At 42.9% G+C, this 22,201-nt stretch overlaps 1 protein-coding gene across 5 annotated transcripts; it reads right to left on the reverse strand.

The window, feature by feature from the left end:
• Positions 1-900: 900 nt before the first annotated feature.
• Positions 901-21,190, reverse strand: LOC311233100 (uncharacterized protein). 5 transcript variants are annotated; one of them, XM_084319983.1, is made up of 10 exons: positions 21,059-21,175; positions 20,755-20,842; positions 18,762-18,977; positions 17,059-17,197; positions 16,097-16,239; positions 13,384-13,436; positions 12,553-12,677; positions 11,902-12,009; positions 11,341-11,550; positions 901-2,269 (listed from the first exon to the last, which is right to left on the reverse strand). In XM_084319983.1, the coding sequence occupies exons 3-10, from the start codon at positions 18,965-18,967 to the stop codon at positions 1,940-1,942; spliced, it is 1,314 nt and encodes a 437-aa protein (XP_084176109.1). In that variant the 5' UTR covers positions 18,968-18,977; positions 20,755-20,842; positions 21,059-21,175; the 3' UTR covers positions 901-1,939. The 5 variants fall into 5 exon arrangements, with proteins under 5 accessions (XP_084176109.1, XP_084176108.1, XP_084176105.1 ...); XM_084319982.1 differs by having other exon boundaries at positions 21,092-21,138; XM_084319979.1 differs by lacking the exon at positions 20,755-20,842 and having other exon boundaries at positions 21,092-21,190.
• Positions 21,191-22,201: the final 1,011 nt, after the last annotated feature.

A 22,201-nucleotide genomic window follows, 5' to 3' on the forward strand; every position in this document is an offset into this window, starting at 1 on the left:
TACAAACATGTTTCCTACTATTTATGCATAATAATCATCTGTTCTGTGCGCACGCGAGGGAACATGTATTCCATTTTGTATTTTGCAGTTGTGAAGTTAATCTAAATCACTTGGAGTGTGATATAGAAGAAACTACTCTGCCTCAACTGTATTTAACTATGAATGTACACAACACTAACTTACCATCTTTAGATAATAACGTTTGACTCTGAAAACAGACATATGGTTCTTCGTCTGAGGTACTCAATTGTCTACAAGAACGGAAAAGCTATGTCACATTCACTTTTAACATTGTTTGACGAACAATGTTACTTACCCCTAGCTGCCAGAGTTGTACTCTTCCCGCTGACTTGTTTTACAGAATTTATAAGTCGCTTTGGATAAATGCGTTGGCTAAATATAAAATGTAAATGTAGGCTACAACACTCACACATGCGTGTTTCAACAATAGGGAGTCAGTCACTCAGTAAAGCAACTGAGACCTCAATGTTGGTCGACCCCTGTTTACATTTAGTCATTTAGCTGACGCTTTTATCCAAAGCGACGTACAAGTTCTGTACGACAAGTCATCAGGAAGGGCACAACTCTATCAGCTGAGTAACAATGTTCATCAAAGTGTTGAGTGCTAGTGTAGGTTAGTATATTAGGACAAGTGCATGACAGTAAGGTTAGTTAGTTAGGGTTCGATTAAAAAAAATATATCAGTTGCTCCAGGCCCGGTGAAAAACAACAACTCAGATCCTCATTCACAGGTAGAGCTACAATTGATCAATTTACAAATGACTGAAGCAGAGGAAAATGTGCATAAATGTCATTGATTATATTGACATAAACAATGGAAAATACTTTTGGAATGTTTTGGTGGTTAGTGGAGGTTTAGTTAAAAAAACATTATTATTATTTTATTTTTCATTTTTATTGTCAGTCATTGATATGAAACAAGACCAGGAATCCTGGTCCAGCTGGACCCTTGGTCCACTTGTCTTACACGTCTTGAGTTCTGCTGCTTTCCAGTGGGATATTCCTAACACATGAGATGGAGAAAACGTGCCGCTTGCGCCGCAGGTCATAGCTGTGGCATGACCACCCACATTTCACTGTATGCCCTGTATGCCGTGACAAATAAAACTCTTGACTTGACTTGAGCTTCATCCCCTCCTTCCTTGGCAGTAGTCAAGGTAGGGAATAGAGTCAACTTCCCTGGTTGATTCCATGACAACTGATCTGAGGTCAGCTTTGCGATTCCCCCGTGTGATAGTCAAGATAACCCGTGTCACCCCCCAGGCAATGGTACTACAGTACGCTGCACACATTTGAACACTCCACGAAAAAACTACCTATTGGGAATTGACTGTGCACATTATGGGCCTTGGTCCCACTTCCAAACAAAGCATCTTAGGGAGGTGCTTATGAGGCATGTGCAATAACAAAGTAATAGATATGTCAACAGGCATGTGTCCCCCTCCTTCAGTTCAAATGATCTGGTAAAGAGTGAGTAACAGAATTCACTGGAATACTAACACTCAAGACTATCCATGTACTTGGATTGTCTACTTTTACTTTTCAAATCCATAGAATATTTGCTAATAAATTAACCAGATGTAACCGGATTACTGTAATCATATTTCACGTCAGTGAAAGTTACTACTCCCCTAAGCCTATTCATGGAAAGTTCACGTCCGTTCTCATTCATGAGACCCTGAAGATGAAAATGAAATCTGTCACAACCTTGTGCCCTAGTGCAGAATTCACTTGGTGTACAAATACTTCTGTATTTGTACAACAAGTGAATTCTGCATTATTATTATTATTATATTATTATTACAAAACCATGCTTTGGTTATAACACTAGTCTTCACAAGACCTTATGAATGAACCTGAACCCAAAACCTATTCTGTTATTTGTTCACCAAACACCAAACTGGATTATTCCCTTTCATCATTCCGGACGGCCCGTCATTCCCTCAAGCTCCCACTGGGTGTCACTGACGATCCGGTAGTTGAGTTTCCTATAGTTACGGGGGTGAATCTGTCTCTGTCTCCAGACCTCTTCGTAGAGGCTCTGTACGACGGAAGGGAGAGGGGCGAAGCGCCCACTGCGGGCCAAGATCTGGTAGTACCCCCACTGGTCCCTGTCCAGCTTCAGAAGGTGTCTGAGCGCGACCCCGCGCTCCGCCTTGCTCTCCAGCTCACGCCGCGCCTCCGCCTCCATCTCAGCCTGGGAGGGTAAGGCCACAGAGCCTTCCAGCACCGAGAGAGCAAACTGAACCTGGGAGACGACGTTAGGAAGATAAATACATTAACAATTAGGAGGATAAAGGTGGGAAATTAACAATAACCAATTGGGTTGAATACTGGTAGATCTTAAGTTGTGACTGGTAAGTAAATGTTATTTGCAAGACACATCATAGGGGAATATTACAGTCCTTAAGCATCTTTTTATTTTTATTTCTTGTGTCAGTAGAGAGAGGACTGACAGGGACAGTCTTCTGGATATGATGACAATGAGAGAAAAAAAAAAAAAAAAAAAGCCTACTGTGTCATCATTAATAAAAATACGGTAAGATCACGACAATACAAAAAAGCAGGTAACAACCAGGCATCCTTAGGTCGCTTTCACATATAGTTTTGGTGGACTCGGTGCGGTTCTGGTGGTGAAGTTGCAACATTGTTGCATTCTTCATTTGGTTCGTCTGCGTTCACATAGCAATTTGTCAGGCGCACCGAACTTTCGGAACAATGTCACGCGGTCGAAAAGGGCGCTCGTCTATTGGACAATAGAGAGTGGAAATGTGTGTGTGTGTGCGCGCGTGTGTGTGTCTGTGTGTGTGGACTGCGAGCCCTCCAGATCAGCGGAGGAGGAGTTTTTTTATTTTGACGTGACATTGATCCATTGTTCTATTGAAGCCCATTACCACCATCCTCTCGCTAAACAACTTGTACACGCGTTGTTTTTATGAGTGCCCACAAGTAGCTGTTTTATTTGGTCTTCTGCCCATATGTGTACAGTGTGCTTGTTTTGCAGTGAATGCAGAGCGCCTCGGTAATAATATAATAAGCCGCGTTTTTTCTTCCCTCTTCTACCCAAGATGCACAGTTAGATATATAGATATATAGATATATAGATAGATAGAGAGATAGATGCAGTGTACTTGTTTTGCAGTGAATGCCGCGCGCAGTGGTAATAATAAGCACTTCCTATATTTGGTCCGCGTTTGGTCCGATGAAGCGAACCAAGACCTATGTTTTTGGTCGGACCAGAGTTTGTGTGTTTGGTCCGCGGACCGAGTTCGATGCGCATTCACACAAACCCGAAAAACCGGACTATCGAATTCTGGTCCGATAGTCCGGACCAAACAGCCCCTGTGTGAAAGCGACCTTAGTCACTCTAGCAGGACCTGTGTAATCAGAACTCAGTGGCTCCCCTTAGTGGCCACGGTGAGCAGGTCCCTTAAGGACATAATGCACTTTACTCTACTTAGGTTTCAACTCAACGAGTGACTGAGGGACGTTCATGCTGCATAGCCTGGCCTAAGGATGGGTCCAGCTACAATGAATGTGGGTGCATCCAAAACAACAGATATCCTTTAAAAAAACGAAAATACTGGAAAAACTGAAATTGAAAGCTAAATACTTCAGTGTCTCTACTCTACTGAACTGGCAGTGGAAGTGGGGGAATGGGTAGAATACTTTGAATACACTGTCTCTACTCTCTCCTACTGTCTCTACTCTATACTACTGTCTCTACTCTCTACTACTGTCTCTACTCTCTACTACTGTCTCTCCTCTCTACTATCTCTCCTCTCTACTACTGTCTCTCCTCTACTACTGTCTCTCCTCTCTACCACTGTCTCTCCTCTCTACTACTGTCTCTCCTCTACTACTGTCTCTCCTCTCTACTACTGTATCTCCTCTCCTACTGTCTCTACTCTCTACTACTGTCTCTCCTCTCTACTACTGTCTCTCCTCTCTACTACTGTCTCTCCTCTCTACTACTGTCTCTACTCTCTACTACTGTCTCTCCTCTCCTACTGTCTCTCCTCTCTACTGCTGTCTCTACTCTACTACTGTCTCTCCTCTCTACTACTGTCTCTACGCTCTACTACTGTCTCTACTCTCTACTACTGTCTCTCCTCTCTACTGCTGTCTCTACTCTCTACTACTGTCTCTCCTCTACTACTGTCTCTACTCTCTACTACTATCTCTCCTCTCTACTACTGTCTCTCCTCTCTACTACTGTCTCTCCTCTCTACTACTGTCTCTACTCTCTACTACTGTCTCTCCTCTCTACTACTGTCTCTCCTCTCTACTACTGTCTCTACTCTCTACTACTATCTCTACTCTCTACTACTGTCTCTCCTCTCTACTACTGTCTCTACTCTACTACTGTCTCTCCTCTCTACTATCTCTCCTCTCTCCTACTGTCTCTACTCTCTACTACTGTCTCTACTCTCTACTACTGTCTCTCCTCTCTACTACTATCTCTACTCTCTACTACTATCTCTACTCTCTACTACTGTCTCTACTCTCTACTACTGTCTCTACTCTCTACTACTGTCTCTACTCTCTACTACTGTCTCTCCTCTACTACTGTCTCTACTCTACTACTGTCTCTCCTCTACTACTGTCTCTACTCTCTACTACTGTCTCTCCTCTACTACTGTCTCTCCTCTACTACTGTCTCTCCTCTACTACTGTCTCTCCTCTCTACTACTGTCTCTACTACTGTCTCTACTCTCTACTACTGTCTCTCCTCTACTACTGTCTCTCCTCTCTACTACTGTCTCTCCTCTCTACTACTGTCTCTCCTCTACTACTGTCTCTACTCTCTACTACTGTCTCTACTCTCTACTACTGTCTCTCCTCTCTACTACTGTCTCTACTCTCTACTACTATCTCTCCTCTCTACTACTATCTCTACTCTCTACTACTGTATCTACTCTCTACTACTGTCTCTCCTCTCTACTACTGTCTCTACTCTCTACTACTGTCTCTACTCTCTACTACTATCTCTCCTCTCTACTACTGTCTCTACTCTCTACTACTGTCTCTACTCTCTACTACTGTCTCTCCTCTCTACTACTGTCTCTACTCTCTACTACTGTCTCTCCTCTCTACTACTATCTCTACTCTCTACTACTGTATCTACTCTCTACTACTGTCTCTCCTCTCTACTACTGTCTCTACTCTCTACTACTGTCTCTACTCTCTACTACTATCTCTCCTCTCTACTACTATCTCTCCTCTCTACTACTGTCTCTACTCTCTACTACTGTCTCTACTCTCTACTACTGTCTCTCCTCTACTACTGTCTCTCCTCTCTACTACTGTCTCTCCTCTACTACTGTCTCTACTCTCTACTACTGTCTCTCCTCTCTACTACTGTCTCTACTCTCTACTACTGTCTCTCCTCTCTACTACTGTCTCTCCTCTCTACTACTGTCTCTCCTCTCTCCTACTGTCTCTATTCTCTCCTACTGTCTCTACTCTCTACTACTGTCTCTCCTCTACTACTGTCTCTCCTCTACTACTGTCTCTACTCTCTACTACTGTCTCTCCTCTACTACTGTCTCTCCTCTACTACTGTCTCTCCTCTCTACTACTGTCTCTACTCTCTACTACTGTCTCTACTCTCTACTACTGTCTCTACTCTCTACTACTGTCTCTACTCTCTACTACTGTCTCTCCTCTCTACTACTGTCTCTCCTCTACTACTGTCTCTCCTCTACTACTGTCTCTCCTCTCTACTACTGTCTCTACTCTCTACTACTGTCTCTACTCTCTACTACTGTCTCTCCTCTCTACTACTATCTCTCCTCTCTACTACTGTCTCTACTCTCTACTACTGTCTCTACTCTCTACTACTGTCTCTACTCTCTACTACTGTCTCTCCTCTCTACTACTGTCTCTACTCTCTACTACTGTCTCTACTCTCTACTACTGTCTCTCCTCTCTACTACTGTCTCTCCTCTACTACTGTCTCTCCTCTCTACTACTGTCTCTCCTCTCTACTACTGTCTCTACTCTACTACTACTGTCTCTACTCTCTACTACTGTCTCTCCTCTACTACTGTCTCTCCTCTCTACTACTGTCTCTCCTCTACTACTGTCTCTCCTCTACTACTGTCTCTCCTCTACTACTGTCTCTCCTCTCTACTACTGTCTCTCCTCTACTACTGTCTCTCCTCTCTACTACTGTCTCTCCTCTACTACTGTCTCTCCTCTACTACTGTCTCTACTCTCTACTACAGTCTCTACTCTCTACTACTGTCTCTACTCTACTACTGTCTCTACTCTCTACTACTGTCTCTCCTCTCTACTACTGTCTCTACTCTCTACTACTGTCTCTCCTCTCTACTACTGTCTCTCCTCTCTACTACTGTCTCTACTCTACTACTGTCTCTACTCTCTACTACTGTCTCTACTCTCTACTACTGTCTCTACTCTCTACTACTGTCTCTACTCTCTACTACTGTCTCTCCTCTCTACTACTGTCTCCCCTCTACTACTGTCTCTCCTCTCTACTACTGTCTCTCCTCTCTACTACTGTCTCTCCTCTCTACTACTGTCTCTCCTCTCTACTACTGTCTCTCCTCTCTACTACTGTCTCTACTCTCTACTACTGTCTCTACTCTCTACTACTGTCTCTCCTCTCTACTACTGTCTCTACTCTCTACTACTGTCTCTACTCTCTACTACTGTCTCTCCTCTCTACTACTGTCTCTCCTCTACTACTGTCTCTACTCTCTACTACTGTCTCTACTCTCTACTACTGTCTCTACTCTCTACTACTGTCTCTACTCTCTACTACTGTCTCTCCTCTCTACTACTGTCTCTCCTCTCTCCTACTGTCTCTACTCTCTACTACTGTCTCTACTCTCTACTACTGTCTCTCCTCTCTCCTACTGTCTCTACTCTCTACTACTGTCTCTACTACTGTCTCTCCTCTCTACTACTGTCTCTCCTCTACTACTGTCTCTCCTCTACTACTGTCTCTCCTCTCTACTACTGTCTCTACTACTGTCTCTACTCTCTACTACTGTCTCTCCTCTACTACTGTCTCTCCTCTCTACTACTGTCTCTCCTCTCTACTACTGTCTCTCCTCTACTACTGTCTCTACTCTCTACTACTGTCTCTACTCTCTACTACTGTCTCTCCTCTCTACTACTGTCTCTACTCTCTACTACTATCTCTCCTCTCTACTACTATCTCTACTCTCTACTACTGTATCTACTCTCTACTACTGTCTCTCCTCTCTACTACTGTCTCTACTCTCTACTACTGTCTCTACTCTCTACTACTATCTCTCCTCTCTACTACTGTCTCTACTCTCTACTACTGTCTCTCCTCTCTACTACTGTCTCTCCTCTACTACTGTCTCTCCTCTCTACTACTGTCTCTCCTCTACTACTGTCTCTACTCTCTACTACTGTCTCTCCTCTCTACTACTGTCTCTCCTCTCTACTACTGTCTCTCCTCTACTACTGTCTCTACTCTCTACTACTGTCTCTCCTCTCTACTACTGTCTCTACTCTCTACTACTGTCTCTCCTCTACTACTGTCTCTCCTCTACTACTGTCTCTCCTCTACTACTGTCTCTCCTCTCTACTACTGTCTCTCCTCTACTACAGTCTCTACTCTCTACTACTGTCTCTACTCTACTACTGTCTCTACTCTCTACTACTGTCTCTCCTCTCTACTACTGTCTCTACTCTCTACTACTGTCTCTACTCTCTACTACTGTCTCTCCTCTCTACTACTGTCTCTACTCTCTACTACTGTCTCTCCTCTCTACTACTGTCTCTCCTCTACTACTGTCTCTCCTCTCTACTACTGTCTCTACTCTCTACTACTGTCTCTCCTCTCTACTACTGTCTCTCCTCTCTACTACTGTCTCTCCTCTCTACTACTGTCTCTCCTCTCTACTACTGTCTCTACTCTCTACTACTGTCTCTACTCTCTACTACTGTCTCTACTCTCTACTACTGTCTCTCCTCTCTACTACTGTCTCTCCTCTACTACTGTCTCTACTCTCTACTACTGTCTCTACTCTCTACTACTGTCTCTACTCTCTACTACTGTCTCTACTCTCTACTACTGTCTCTCCTCTCTACTACTGTCTCTCCTCTCTCCTACTGTCTCTACTCTCTACTACTGTCTCTACTCTCTACTACTGTATCTCCTCTCTCCTACTGTCTCTACTCTCTACTACTGTCTCTACTCTCTACTACTGTCTCTCCTCTCTACTACTGTCTCTCCTCTACTACTGTCTCTCCTCTCTACTACTGTCTCTACTCTCTACTACTGTCTCTACTCTCTACTACTGTCTCTCCTCTACTACTGTCTCTCCTCTACTACTGTCTCTCCTCTACTACTGTCTCTCCTCTCTACTACTGTCTCTACTACTGTCTCTACTCTCTACTACTGTCTCTCCTCTACTACTGTCTCTACTCTCTACTACTGTCTCTACTCTCTACTACTGTCTCTCCTCTCTACTACTGTCTCTACTCTCTACTACTATCTCTCCTCTCTACTACTATCTCTACTCTCTACTACTATCTCTCCTCTCTACTACTGTCTCTCCTCTCTACTACTGTCTCTACTCTCTACTACTGTCTCTACTCTCTACTACTATCTCTCCTCTCTACTACTGTCTCTACTCTCTACTACTGTCTCTACTCTCTACTACTGTCTCTCCTCTACTACTATCTCTACTCTCTACTACTGTCTCTACTCTACTACTATCTCTACTCTCTACTACTGTATCTACTCTCTACTACTGTCTCTCCTCTCTACTACTGTCTCTACTCTCTACTACTGTCTCTACTCTCTACTACTATCTCTCCTCTCTACTACTGTCTCTCCTCTCTACTACTGTCTCTACTCTCTACTACTGTCTCTCCTCTACTACTGTCTCTCCTCTCTACTACTGTCTCTCCTCTACTACTATCTCTCCTCTCTACTACTGTCTCTCCTCTACTACTGTCTCTACTCTCTACTACTGTCTCTCCTCTACTACTATCTCTCCTCTCTACTACTGTCTCTCCTCTCTACTACTGTCTCTCCTCTACTACTGTCTCTCCTCTCTACTACTGTCTCTCCTCTCTACTACTGTCTCTCCTCTACTACTGTCTCTCCTCTCTACTACTGTCTCTACTCTCTACTACTGTCTCTACTCTACTACTGTCTCTCCTCTCTACTATTGTCTCTACTCTCTACTACTGTCTCTCCTCTACTACTGTCTCTACTCTCTACTACTGTCTCTCCTCTCTACTACTGTCTCTCCTCTCTACTACTGTCTCTACTCTCTACTACTGTCTCTCCTCTCTACTACTGTCTCTCCTCTCTACTACTGTCTCTACTCTCTACTACTGTCTCTACTCTCTACTACTGTCTCTCCTCTCTACTACTGTCTCTACTCTCTACTACTGTCTCTACTCTCTACTACTGTCTCTACTCTCTACTACTGTCTCTACTCTCTACTACTGTCTCTACTACTGTCTCTACTCTCTACTACTGTCTCTACTCTCTACTACTGTCTCTACTACTGTCTCTACTCTCTACTACTGTCTCTCCTCTCTACTACTGTCTCTCCTCTCTACTACTGTCTCTCCTCTCTACTACTGTCTCTCCTCTCTACTACTGTCTCTCCTCTACTACTGTCTCTACTCTCTACTACTGTCTCTACTCTCTACTACTGTCTCTACTCTCTACTACTGTCTCTCCTCTCTACTACTGTCTCTACTCTCTACTACTGTCTCTACTCTCTACTACTGTCTCTACTCTACTACTGTCTCTCCTCTCTACTACTGTCTCTACTCTCTACTACTGTCTCTACTCTCTACTACTGTCTCTCCTCTCTACTACTGTCTCTACTCTCTACTACTGTCTCTACTCTCTACTACTGTCTCTACTCTACTACTGTCTCTCCTCTCTACTACTGTCTCTACTCTCTACTACTGTCTCTCCTCTCTACTATTGTCTCTACTCTCTACTACTGTCTCTCCTCTACTACTGTCTCTCCTCTCTACTACTGTCTCTCCTCTACTACTGTCTCTACTCTCTACTACTGTCTCTCCTCTACTACTGTCTCTACTCTCTACTACTGTCTCTCCTCTACTACTGTCTCTACTCTCTACTACTGTCTCTACTCTACTACTGTCTCTACTCTCTACTACTGTCTCTCCTCTACTACTGTCTCTACTCTCTACTACTGTCTCTCCTCTACTACTGTCTCTCCTCTCTACTACTGTCTCTACTCTCTACTACTGTCTCTCCTCTCTACTACTGTCTCTCCTCTCTACTACTATCTCTCCTCTACTACTATCTCTACTCTCTACTACTGTCTCTCCTCTACTACTGTCTCTACTCTCTACTACTGTCTCTACTCTCTACTACTGTCTCTACTCTACTACTGTCTCTCCTCTACTACTGTCTCTCCTCTCTACTACTGTCTCTCCTCTCTACTACTGTCTCTCCTCTACTACTGTCTCTACTCTCTACTACTGTCTCTCCTCTCTACTACTGTCTCTACTCTCTACTACTGTCTCTCCTCTACTACTGTCTCTACTCTCTACTACTGTCTCTCCTCTCTACTACTGTCTCTCCTCTCTACTACTGTCTCTCCTCTCTACTACTGTCTCTACTCTCTACTACTGTCTCTACTCTCTACTACTGTCTCTCCTCTCTACTACTGTCTCTCCTCTCTACTACTGTCTCTACTCTCTACTACTGTCTCTCCTCTCTACTACTGTCTCTCCTCTACTACTGTCTCTCCTCTCTACTACTGTCTCTACTCTCTACTACTGTCTCTACTCTCTACTACTGTCTCTCCTCTCTACTACTGTCTCTACTCTCTACTACTGTCTCTCCTCTACTACTGTCTCTACTCTCTACTAGTATCTCTCCTCTCTACTACTGTCTCTCCTCTCTACTACTGTCTCTCCTCTCTACTATCTCTACTCTCTACTACTGTCTCTCCTCTACTACTGTCTCTACTCTCTACTACTGTCTCTCCTCTACTACTGTCTCTACTCTACTACTGTCTCTCCTCTACTACTGTCTCTACTCTCTCCTACTGTCTCTCCTCTCTACTGCTGTCTCTCCTCTACTACTGTCTCTCCTCTCTACTACTGTCTCTCCTCTACTACTATCTCTCCTCTCTCCTACTGTCTCTCCTCTCTACTACTGTCTCTCCTCTACTACTATCTCTCCTCTCTACTACTGTCTCTACTCTCTACTACTGTCTCTCCTCTCTACTACTGTCTCTCCTCTCTCCTACTGTCTCTCCTCTCTACTGCTGTCTCTCCTCTCTACTCCTGTTTCTCCTCTCTACTGACCTGGCCGTGGAAGTGGGGGAAGGGGCAGATGATCTTGCAGATGCCTATGATGAAGAGCGAGGGGAAGGCGGGGGGTATCAGGAAGCGGTAGAGGGGCGTCACAAGGTGCTCCTGGATCTGCAGACCCAGGCTGGCCGGGTTCAGGAAGGGGTAGGTGAAGTTGTACCCTGTGCAGAGGAGCAGCACCTGGGCTTGTGTGACTGACCCGTCCTGGAAACGAAACAAAGAGTGAAAATATAATATTTAAATGTATTTTTTACATTGTCATACCATGAGTGAAGTGAAGATAATCGGGTATTCACGGAGCTCAGATAAACTACAGTATAAATACACTGATACAAGTCCATCCTAAGGCAATTCTCTATGTGTAAAACAGAAATCAAAATTAAGCAGAATTAAATAAACTAAAACTAGTCCTTTCTGAATAGATAAATAAAAACCAAGGCCAAATTCGGCTTAAAATCTAGTTAAAAGTGGTGTACTTTGAACCCGGCATAAGACTAGAAAACTGAAACCTAACTGAAACAAAACAGGAAGTAAATAATAAAATGCAACACTAACCTGGAAGCGCAGGAGGCCATCATCCTGGACCTCTACGAGGGGCGGGGCCTGTTGCAGCCCAGGGGGCAGAGGGGAGGGCAGGGTAGGCTTACCGTGACTCAGAGTCACCTGGGGAGAAGGAGAGAGACCAAGAGAAGGTTTAGATGTCTTTATCATTCATGTTGTGGACCTTTTCAAACTTCATGACACAAACATTCTAAACGGGTCCAAGTTTAGCTAATATCAATAACTGACAGGAAATAAACATTGGGTCCAAGCTGGTGTTGCCTTGGCAACAACATTCCAGTGAAACCGTCTATAGACCTTTTTAAACTTGACAACACAAACATTATGGTGAAGACTGTATTCCACTGGGTCAGATTACTTCCATAACCATACGACACTCTCCCACTCTATGGACAAACCCTGCCAGAGCTCCTTTTTGGAACTCTAGTAGGCAGTACCTGAGCATCGACTCAGGCCAGAGCTCCTCTTTGGAACTGTAGTAGGCAGTACCTGAGCATCGACTCGGGCCAGAGCTCCTCTTTGGAACTGTAGTAGGCAGTACCTGAGCATCGACTCGGGCCAGAGCTCCTCTTTGGAACTGTAGTAGGCAGTACCTGAGCATCGACTCGGGCCAGAGCTCCTCTTTGGAACTGTAGTAGGCAGTACCTGAGCTTTGACTCGGGCCAGTTCCATGGAAATGTCCAATCCTGATGCTCCAGCTCCTAATACCACCACCGACTGTCCTGAGAACGGCTCTGGGTTCCTGTAGGAGTGACTGTGCAACACCCTGCCTTCAGAGAGAGAGGGGGGGGGGGGGTGAGAGAGTTTAGAGAGAGAATTAAGAGAGTTTAGAGAAAGAGAGAAGAGAGAGAGATAAGAGAGAGAGAAGAGAGAGGGGATGAAGGGGAGAGAGTGTGATGGGGAGAGAGAGGAGAGTTTAGAGAAAGAGAGAGAAAGAGAGAAGAGAGAGTTTAGAGAGAAGAGAGGAGTTCAGAGAGAAAGAGGGTGAAGGGGAGAGAGAGTTTAGAGAAAGAGAGAAGATAGTTAAGAGAGAAGGGAGAGTTTAGAGAAAGAGAGAAGAGAGAGTTTAAAAAAAGAGAAGAGAGAGAAGAGTTAAGAGAGAAAGAGGGTGAAGGGGAGAGAGACAGAGAGAGCAGAGTTAAGAGAGCGAGAGAGAGACAAGAGAGAGTAAAGAGAGAGAGAGAGAGAGGGGGAGAGAGAGAGAGAGAGAGAGAGAGAGAGAGAGAGAGAGAGAGAGAGAGAGAGAGAGAGAGAGAGAGAGAGAGAGAGAGAGAGAGAGAGAGAGAGAGAGAGAGAGAGAAGGAGAGAGATAGGACTTCAGGTTGAGATGCAATTTCAGGTCATGCTGTGCACTTAGTTCAGCACCAAAAACAACCACTAGGTGCCGCTAAACTATTTACATTGAAATAATTTAACAAAGTGAATGACTGGATAGATAAAACATAAAGAACATAAAGCAGTTGCTGTGTTACACACCTTTGAAGTGTTCTATCCCCGGTATGGCTGGTATGTGGGGGTCAGAGTAGTGCCTAGAAGAAGGAGGAGAAGAAGAAGCAGGAGGAGGAGAAGAAGAAGCAGGAGGAGGAAGAAGAGAAGAAGAAAGAGCAGAGGAAATTATTCAAGAAACCCACTAATAGCTTGGGACAACATCTAATTTAATAGTAATAGTACTGGGGTTCAATTTCAATTCCATTAATTCTTGAAGTGGGTTTTCATCCAAATATAAATACTGAAAAACCTTTAATGTTAGAGGACTGTCACATTCAATCAGTTTTCCTATTTCCAGATCACTGTGAAGGAATTATCAGCTTGAATGAACTAGGACAACTAATGATTATTTTGTTATCGATTAATCTGTCAATTAATTTACCAGAAAAACAACAACAATTGATTAAATTAGCAATTGAACATTTCAAAATGATTGACATGTTAAAATTTTTTAAGTGCGGTACTACTATCCTTAGGTCACATGGGTAGTTGCCTCTCTGACACCACCTATTGAATACCCAGAGTAGATGAGCCATGAAGTTTATTTGTCTATAAATGCTGTGTAGTGTGGATGCCTACTGTACATGAGTAGGGTGAGTAACCTACATGCCATTACTGCTTTTTATCTATTGACTTATTATAGCTTTATTATCTTGAAATAATATAACACCCGCCAGTTACTATGACATTGTTTATCATTACATACAATGAAAAAGAAAAAGACTACCAGCCAGAGAGATTTTTTACTGGCCAAAATTATAAATAGCTGTGTAGCGACTATCCTGATGTCCTGGTAGACGCTCGGTTGAGTGCGGGGAATCCTCGTCTTTGACGCGCAATTATAAAAAACATAATGTCCAGTCGGTGTCACCTGCCGTTGGGTGAAGTTCCCATTTAATTGAAGTACTTAACATAATACATGGTTGATGGCCAAACAATAGTTTCTGATTAAATGCTGTTAATAATAGAGAAAACGAGCGAGGGTACGTGCGTGCGTTCATGCGGTAAAAACCGTGAGACCTCTCCGTCACCCATACCTTGATACCTTGATTGCCATAGCCTACACCTGTGCCTTTATTCAAAACCCATGCGCTCCGTGCTGCCACCCAGTGATGAACTTAACAAACTACAAACTTAACACAAAAACAATAAAATAGCTCCTACAAGCTGGATATAATAAACAGTGTAACAGTGTAAAAAACAACAGAAGGCAGAATCGCGAACCGTGGTTTAAGAGAAGTTATTTATATTTTTAACATGATTCATTCATTCATTGCTCACTAGTTAGATGACTCTACATCTGCCATTTCCACGGCAAAGACGACATTTTGTTGATTCGCATATTCATGACCGACGCATCGTATTGTTACTTATATTATAAATAACAATACGATGCGTCGGTCATGAATATGCGAATCAACAAAATGTCATGGTCGACATTGACTCCTCGTTGCAGCCCTAGAATGAACTGCAATTTCTATTTAAACCTTGAGTTTAGGGCTGAATGATTTGGAATCTATAGGGCTGTCTTAAATACTTCAAAGCTTCGAAGCTTCGTTCGATGGGCATGGGATTCGAATATGAAAATAATGTATTTTTTTTTCTTTTTTTGTGCAAAATCAACTCTGCCTCTCTTTGTTAATTACAACAAGCAATGCTGTTTGTTATTTAAGATGAGGTCGGACTCGGCACTGACAGATTTGTCTTCATTGTGCTGCTTTTATAAAGCCTCAAATGACGGTTTACAATATTTCATGAAAGCAAAGTGTTTCGTTTGTCTAAGATTTTTAAAAAAAATTAACGTTACAGCACTGACAAAGTTGAACAAAGTGCTTTACAAGTCCCACAACATAAAAAAAAAGAATTTGAAGCTTCGGGGCCGAGATTCGATTTTAATTCGAAGCTTCGAGATAAAAAAAAATTATATATATATATATATATTTTTTTCTTTTTATCTCGAAGCTTCGAATTAAAATCGAATCTCGGCCCCGAAGCTTCAAATTCGAAGGTCAGCCCTAGAATCTAATCTAATCAATGCGGCACGATGGTGTAGTGGTTAACACTGTCGCCTCACAGCTAGAAGGTCCTGGGTTCGATTTCCGCCTGGGGACCAGGCTGCCCGGTACCCAGGTGGGGTGTCTACCGGGCCTTTCTGTGTGGAGTTTGCATGTTCTCCCCGTGCTTGCAAGGGTTTCCCCCCCAATAAGATAAACCCAATGGAAAAACATGCTGAACAGATCGCTAATGCTGTCGCATCCCTGACGAAGACGGACCATGTCAGCCCATGTCTGCTCCCGGCTGCCCTTGGGGGGAAGGACGACGGGATGGGTCAAGTGCAGAGAGACATTTCATTAGTGACCCAATGCATGTGTGTGTGTGTTCCTGTGTGTCGCCCATCTCGCATGTGTGTGTTATTCTGCATGACAAATAAAGACTTCTTCTTCTAATTGCAATTATTTCCAAGTCAAAGTCAAAGTCAGCTTTATTGTCGCTTCTCATAATGTGCAAGACATACAGAGAAGTGAACTGATTTGACTGATATTGCAATCTTTGCTGGGATCTGTACCAAACAAAGATGTTTTCCCAAGTCTGTAGAATGTGATTTATAGGCTAGGCAGGGCATAGCACCACAATACTTAATAAACCTTTTTTTAAATAAATGATTCAGCTCTATTTGAATTGATAAAAAGGAATGTCTTACCCACTGCAGATGAAAACTGAGTCGAAGGTCTCCGTTTTCTGTGATCCTGACTTGTCAGATGATGTCACTTCCCATATCGTCCTTGGCCCCTCCCCCTCTGTCACCACAGTCAGGGGGGTCACCGCGCCCACCACTGAGTTGAACTGAGTCAGTAGGAGAGCAAAAATGTAATGAAAGTGAACGAGTTGATGTAGTATGTTTTTGGATGTTGAATCAGAGAGATTAGACCAAATATCCCAATTTGGATTAATCTAACTGTGTGTCTGTGTCTTGCATATCTTGAGAACCCTTCATTTGATCGACTCCACACTTGGCGGGTGTATTGCTGAGCATCCAAGGAAGTGAAGTCAGTGTCTTTGATGCCATCTAGCCAGACGATGGTGCTATAACAATGAACTTAACTCATATCTCGAGAACCGCTCATCCGATCGACTTCACACTTGGCGGGTGCATCGAGGACGACACACAGGAGTGCAGTGTCGAATTTGGTGCCATTCGGCCAGATGGTGGCGCTATTACAACAAACTTTACGCACATCTCAATAACCGCTCATCCAATCCAACTTCACACTTGGCGGGTGTATTGCTGAGGACCAATGGGAGTGCAGTGTCGAATGTGGAAAAAGGCTGTTTTGCATAACAGGGTGGGAACAGGGAGCAAAGAGCTGTGTTGCTGCAAGCATCACTTCCGGGGCCAAACAATCGGCCAGTTCTGAACGGGGCCGTGCTCCGAAACGGCCACATTTTGACCAGGCACTGCACTGGTATTATGTAATTTTAGGTCATGCAGCTAAGGGGAAAGTCTTGGGACTAATGTAAGGATAGAGATATACTACAACACATCTGTTTGGGCAATTTAGATGAGCAACACTAAAAAACAGTTCACATATTTTCTGAAAATGTTCCTGAAACAACTATCCTCAAACTCAGCAATCAGTACAGTCAGCGCGGAGCGGTGCTCACCTTGATGTGAGGTGTGATGTGGTGGCTCTCACAGTAGTTCTGCAGGTACCGCTGGACGTCACGGTGAGACAGGAAGCTGGGAAGCTGAGGGTCAAAGGGGAAGTCTGGGAACATCATCACCTCTTTGGGCAGGTTGGTCCTGTGGGTGGATGATGGTGAAGTTTGATTCGGTTTTTCGGAGGCATACATGTAAAACTATCTTTATAAAATGAGTAGCTCAAATCAAGCAATCGGATTGGTTCATAGCCATGGTATAATGAGCACAGCTATGATTCTAATTCCTTTTCACAAGTCAGTATCACTCTGTGTCTGAGGAAAACATGTTAGCCCTGTTAAATGAGACTGGTCTACGGAGTTGACTGGGGATGACGCCTGCCCAGTTAAAAGGAGGAATCATGGCTTGAGCTAATGCTTAAATATACACATGCCCACTGTGTGCCCAGGTGAGACAGAGAGACAAAGTGATGTACATACTGTACCTGACATAGGTGTAGATTTAGGGGTGTGTGGCAGGGGACATGTCCCCCTCAATATTGAGAAGAGGTACAGTAAAAAAAAAAAAAGATAGCTAATATGAAAGACAACCCCCTCCCCCAAAAGAGGTACAAAACAAGGGGGTCAAAACACTAGGGCTGACCTCCGAATTTTTCGAGATAAAAAATAAAATAAAAAATAAAAAAAATATATATATATATATATCTTTTTTTTTTAATGTTGTGGGACTTGTACAGCACTTTGTTCAACTTTGTCAGTGCTGTAAAGTTAAACCTTTTTAAATCTTAGACAAACAAAACACTTTGCTTTCATGAAATATTGTAAGCCGTCATTTGAGGCTTTATAAAAGCAGCACAATGAACACAAATCTGTCAGTGCCGAGTCCGACCTCATCTTAAATAACAAACAGCATTGCTTGTTGTAGTTAACAAAGAGAGGCAGAGTTGATTTTGCACACTAAAAAATTAAGAAAAAAAAAATCACATATATATATTTTTTTAATAATCAAATTTTATTTTCATATTCGAATCCCATGCCCATCGAACGAAGCTTTGAAGCTTCGAAGTATTTAAGACAGCCCTACAAAACACATATATATATATCCTTCTTACTTGTAACTATTATGTTAACCAACAATTTCAGACACCCCCACAGGAGCATACCATCTCAAGCTTGCAGACGTGCCTCTCATAAAAGTACACCAGAAAAGCATGGGGGAGGACCCCCGGACCCCCCGCTTAACCCTTTCACTGCTACACTACCAAACGGTTAACCCTTTCACTGCGACAATACAGAAGGTTAACCCTTCCACTGCCACACGACCAGTGGTGCGTTCCTGAAATCAACTGGGATTGCACGCACCTAATGTCGCTATTTGCATATCAATAGCGCCGGTCGTATTTAACACACCTGACGACCGGCGCTATTGATATGCAAATAGCGAGTACTTATCTGGGCTTGCACGTAGTGCACCCCCGTCCCATGAAGAACGCATGCCTGCACACGACAGCGGGTTAACCCTTTCACCGTCTGTAGTGTGACAGTAGAGGGTTAACCTTATGTAGTGTGGTAGTGAAAAGGTTAAAGTCCCCAATGGGGACCCCATGTTGAAAACAAACCCACACCCTTGGTAGTGTACCTGAGGTTTGTGTACATATGCTGCTGTGAAGGGAAAGAGGGAGGTGGAGAGAGAGAGAGAATCACTCTACCTGAGGTCTCTGTACATGCTGCTGTGAATGGGCAGCCCGTTGTCATAGCAACCGACGCGCTCCTCGTAGAACCACGTGCCGCCGACGTGCTCGCTGAGCTCATAGACGACGGGCGGGGCGAAGGTGTCCCGACGGGCCAGGACGTGGCGCGCAGCACAGAGGCCAGCGGCACCGGCACCGACCACCGCCACCCGCAGACGACCCATACTCAGGCTTCTATGAGACGGACAGCAGGCTGGTTAGAGGGGACTGACGGGGAGGCAGACTGCCTCTGGAGGGTTGCTGGTTTTAAGTGCTCTAACGACAGTAGATGATCCAAACTGACTGGTATAAAGGTGCTACAGATAGCTTTCAGCCTGATTGAAAACTTTATTAACAGATTGCAGAATGGGTACAGTGTACAGTACAGCTCAATACATACAATTGTTAAGGGGATGCAGACCAGAGAAAGACTTTCATCTTGTTTACATCAGGGTCCCCCATTTTCAATTCATCATAAATTCCACTAGATGATGTCGCACTAGAGCACCAGCACGTCATTTATCCAATCAGGTGCATTCCACGTGGGGAAATGGGAAGTAGGGAAACAACAACATTCATTTAGGACATTTAATTGAACATTGAATGTGTCCACCAAGTCTATAATGTATGTGTTGTCTAGTTCTTGATTGTGTGGTTTATAACAGAGGTATGTCAGTGGTTTAACACAAGTATGTCAGTGGGTTTATAACACAAGTATGTCAGTGGTTTATAACAGAAGTATGTCAGTGGTTTATAACAGAGGTATGTCAGTGGTTTAACACAAGTATGTCAGTGGGTTTATAACACAAGTATGTCAGTGGTTTATAACAGAGGTATGTCAGTGGTTTATAACACAAGTATGTCAGTGGGTTTATAACACAAGTATGTCAGTGGGTTTATAACACAAGTATGTCAGTGGGTTTATAACACAAGTATGTCAGTGGGTTTATAACACAAGTATGTCAGTGGTTTATAACACAAGTATGTCAGTGGTTTATAACACAAGTATGTCAGTGGGTTTATAACACAAGTATGTCAGTGGGTTTATAACAGAGGTATGTCAGTGGTTTATAACACAAGTATGTCAGTGGGTTTATAACACAAGTATGTCAGTGGTTTATAACACAAGTATGTCAGTGGTTTATAACACAAGTATGTCAGTGGGTTTATAACAGAGGTATGTCAGTGGTTTATAACAGAGGTATGTCAGTGGGTTTATAACAGAGGTATGTCAGTGGGTTTATAACAGAGGTATGTCAGTGGGTTTATAACAGAAGTATGTCAGTGGGTTTATAACAGAAGTATGTCAGTGGTTTATAACACAAGTATGTCAGTGGGTTTATAACAGAGGTATGTCAGTGGGTTTATAACAGAAGTATGTCAGTGGTTTATAACAGAGGTATGTCAGTGGTTTATAACACAAGTATGTCAGTGGTTTATAACAGAAGTATGTCAGTGGTTTATAACAGAAGTATGTCAGTGGTTTATAACAGAGGTATGTCAGTGGTTTATAACAGAGGTATGTCAGTGGTTTATAAGTTATAAACCACTGACATACTTCTGGTTATAAACCACTGACATACTTCTGTTATAAATTAATTAATTAAAAATAAATAAATTATAACAGAAGTATGTCAGTGGTTTATAACACAAGTATGTCAGTGGTTCTCAATCTATAGGCTTAAAGCTTAGAATGGTCATACAAGGAGATACCTAACATCAGCTGGCCATGGAGCAAAATTGATAAACTGTGTGGAAAGTATTATGCTTATTTCATTATATCATAATGAAGAAAATGTAATAGGCTGAAAACTGTATAGCCAATAATAATGCACGAGAAAGCAAAACAGGAATAATCTTACACAAAAGCTATAGCCTATACAATTGTGTAAAAGCACGCAATAACAAACATTATAGTCTATGTGTGTTGATTCGGAAGAAGAATTTTCACAATTTAGAATAGGCCGCCTACCGGTATGTCGAATCCTTGTCTGAACTGAAGACATGTAAGTAGTCTAAAGTTAGGTAGGTGGTCTTAACAGTTGAGCAGTCAGCAGCCTCTGTAGGGAGACCAGACCAGTACTGCGGACTTTGATACAGACACTAATTAGGCTACACATTATACAGCGAATATCACGTGGCCACAAGTTTGGACCTCGTCTTCGTATTAATAAGAAAGCCTAAATGATTCAACAACCTGGTGCTGCGAGTCTTTCTGTGACAAATGGCGCATTGCATACAAAAACACAATCAATGCATCGAGAACAATAACCTACATGTCATGCTCAGTCATTAGCTACTAATATTACCGACAAATAAAGCCCCCCAGCGCTGTCATTTCCCATCCTTATCAACGCCTCTCTGTACTTCTATCTCTTCAGACTTCTTCAAAACAATTCTTCTTTTTTTCTTTTTTCTTTGCAGTTTTCTCGCTAGTTTGCAGCATTACCGCCACCTAGTGTATTGTTATTCAGAGGCAATGAATGAATGAAAACTTTATTTAATGTAGAATGGGTACAATACAGTACGGCTCAATACACATAATTGTTAAGGGGATGCAGACCAGAGAAAAGACGTTTGTCTTGTTTACATCAGGGTCCCCCATTTTCAATTAATCAAGAGTATTCTATTGAAACCTCTGTTGATCTAAAAAAAAAAATATAATAATACGGCAATCCCTCCTAAATTGATCCCCGGCCACCAGGATGCTCAATGACTCTATGCAGCAGCAGCACTAACCCATCTATCTACATTCATTGCACACACATCCACTCACTTTACAAACACTCACCTTTAACATTCACTGTAGACACTTTAACACTACACCATATTTTGTATCCATGTATTACTTATATAAGATATCTACACTACATCCCTATTTCATTTTACATTTTAAAAAGTTTGCATTTTGTACTTCATTGTTTGCGTTTGTGTATTGTATATTTTCATTATTTTGTATTTTATTTTTATTTTTTTTATTTAACCTTTATTTAACCAGGAAGTCCCATTGAGATACAAGATCTCTTTTGCAAGGGAGACCTGCCAAGATGACGGCAATAACACCCGCAAACATCAGACGGCAATAAAATGTGCGGTACATCACACAAGAACATAATAAAAGTGCATGTACACAATACACAATACATCACACGTAAACATAAAAACACAAAACAGAACAGTCTACATAACAGTAAAAGTGTACGACAGTAAAATACAGGGCAATACAGTAACTCTGCAGTTTTGCAGCTGGGACCCGACTAGAGAAAGCAGCGACACTCTTCCTGTAGGTGTAGGGAGTTATGTAATACAGACCTAAACTCGCAGAGGGAGACCAGGGTATCTAAGTGGATATGGTCCTGTAGCCCATTCCATGAGCCCCCTTTTCAATCTCAGAGGGCTCATACAGAACCAAGCATTTC

The sequence above is a fragment of the Notolepis coatsorum genome (assembly GCF_963971535.1).
Source record: "Notolepis coatsorum genome assembly, chromosome: 8".
In the NCBI taxonomy this organism is placed as follows: Eukaryota; Metazoa; Chordata; class Actinopteri; order Aulopiformes; family Paralepididae; genus Notolepis; species Notolepis coatsorum.

Bases quoted from the DNA above. Each gene is read 5' to 3' on its own strand.
- LOC311233100 (XM_084319979.1), bottom strand. From the start codon at position 21,120: ATGACAGCGCTGGGGGGCTTTATTTGTCG. The intron at 18,978-21,091 runs GTAATATTAGTA...TCCGTCTCATAG, and splicing joins CTGGGGGGCTTTATTTGTCG to AAGCCTGAGTATGGGTCGTC. The intron at 11,551-11,901 runs GTTAGTGTTGCA...TTTCGTTTCCAG, and splicing joins ATGGCCTCCTGCGCTTCCAG to GACGGGTCAGTCACACAAGC.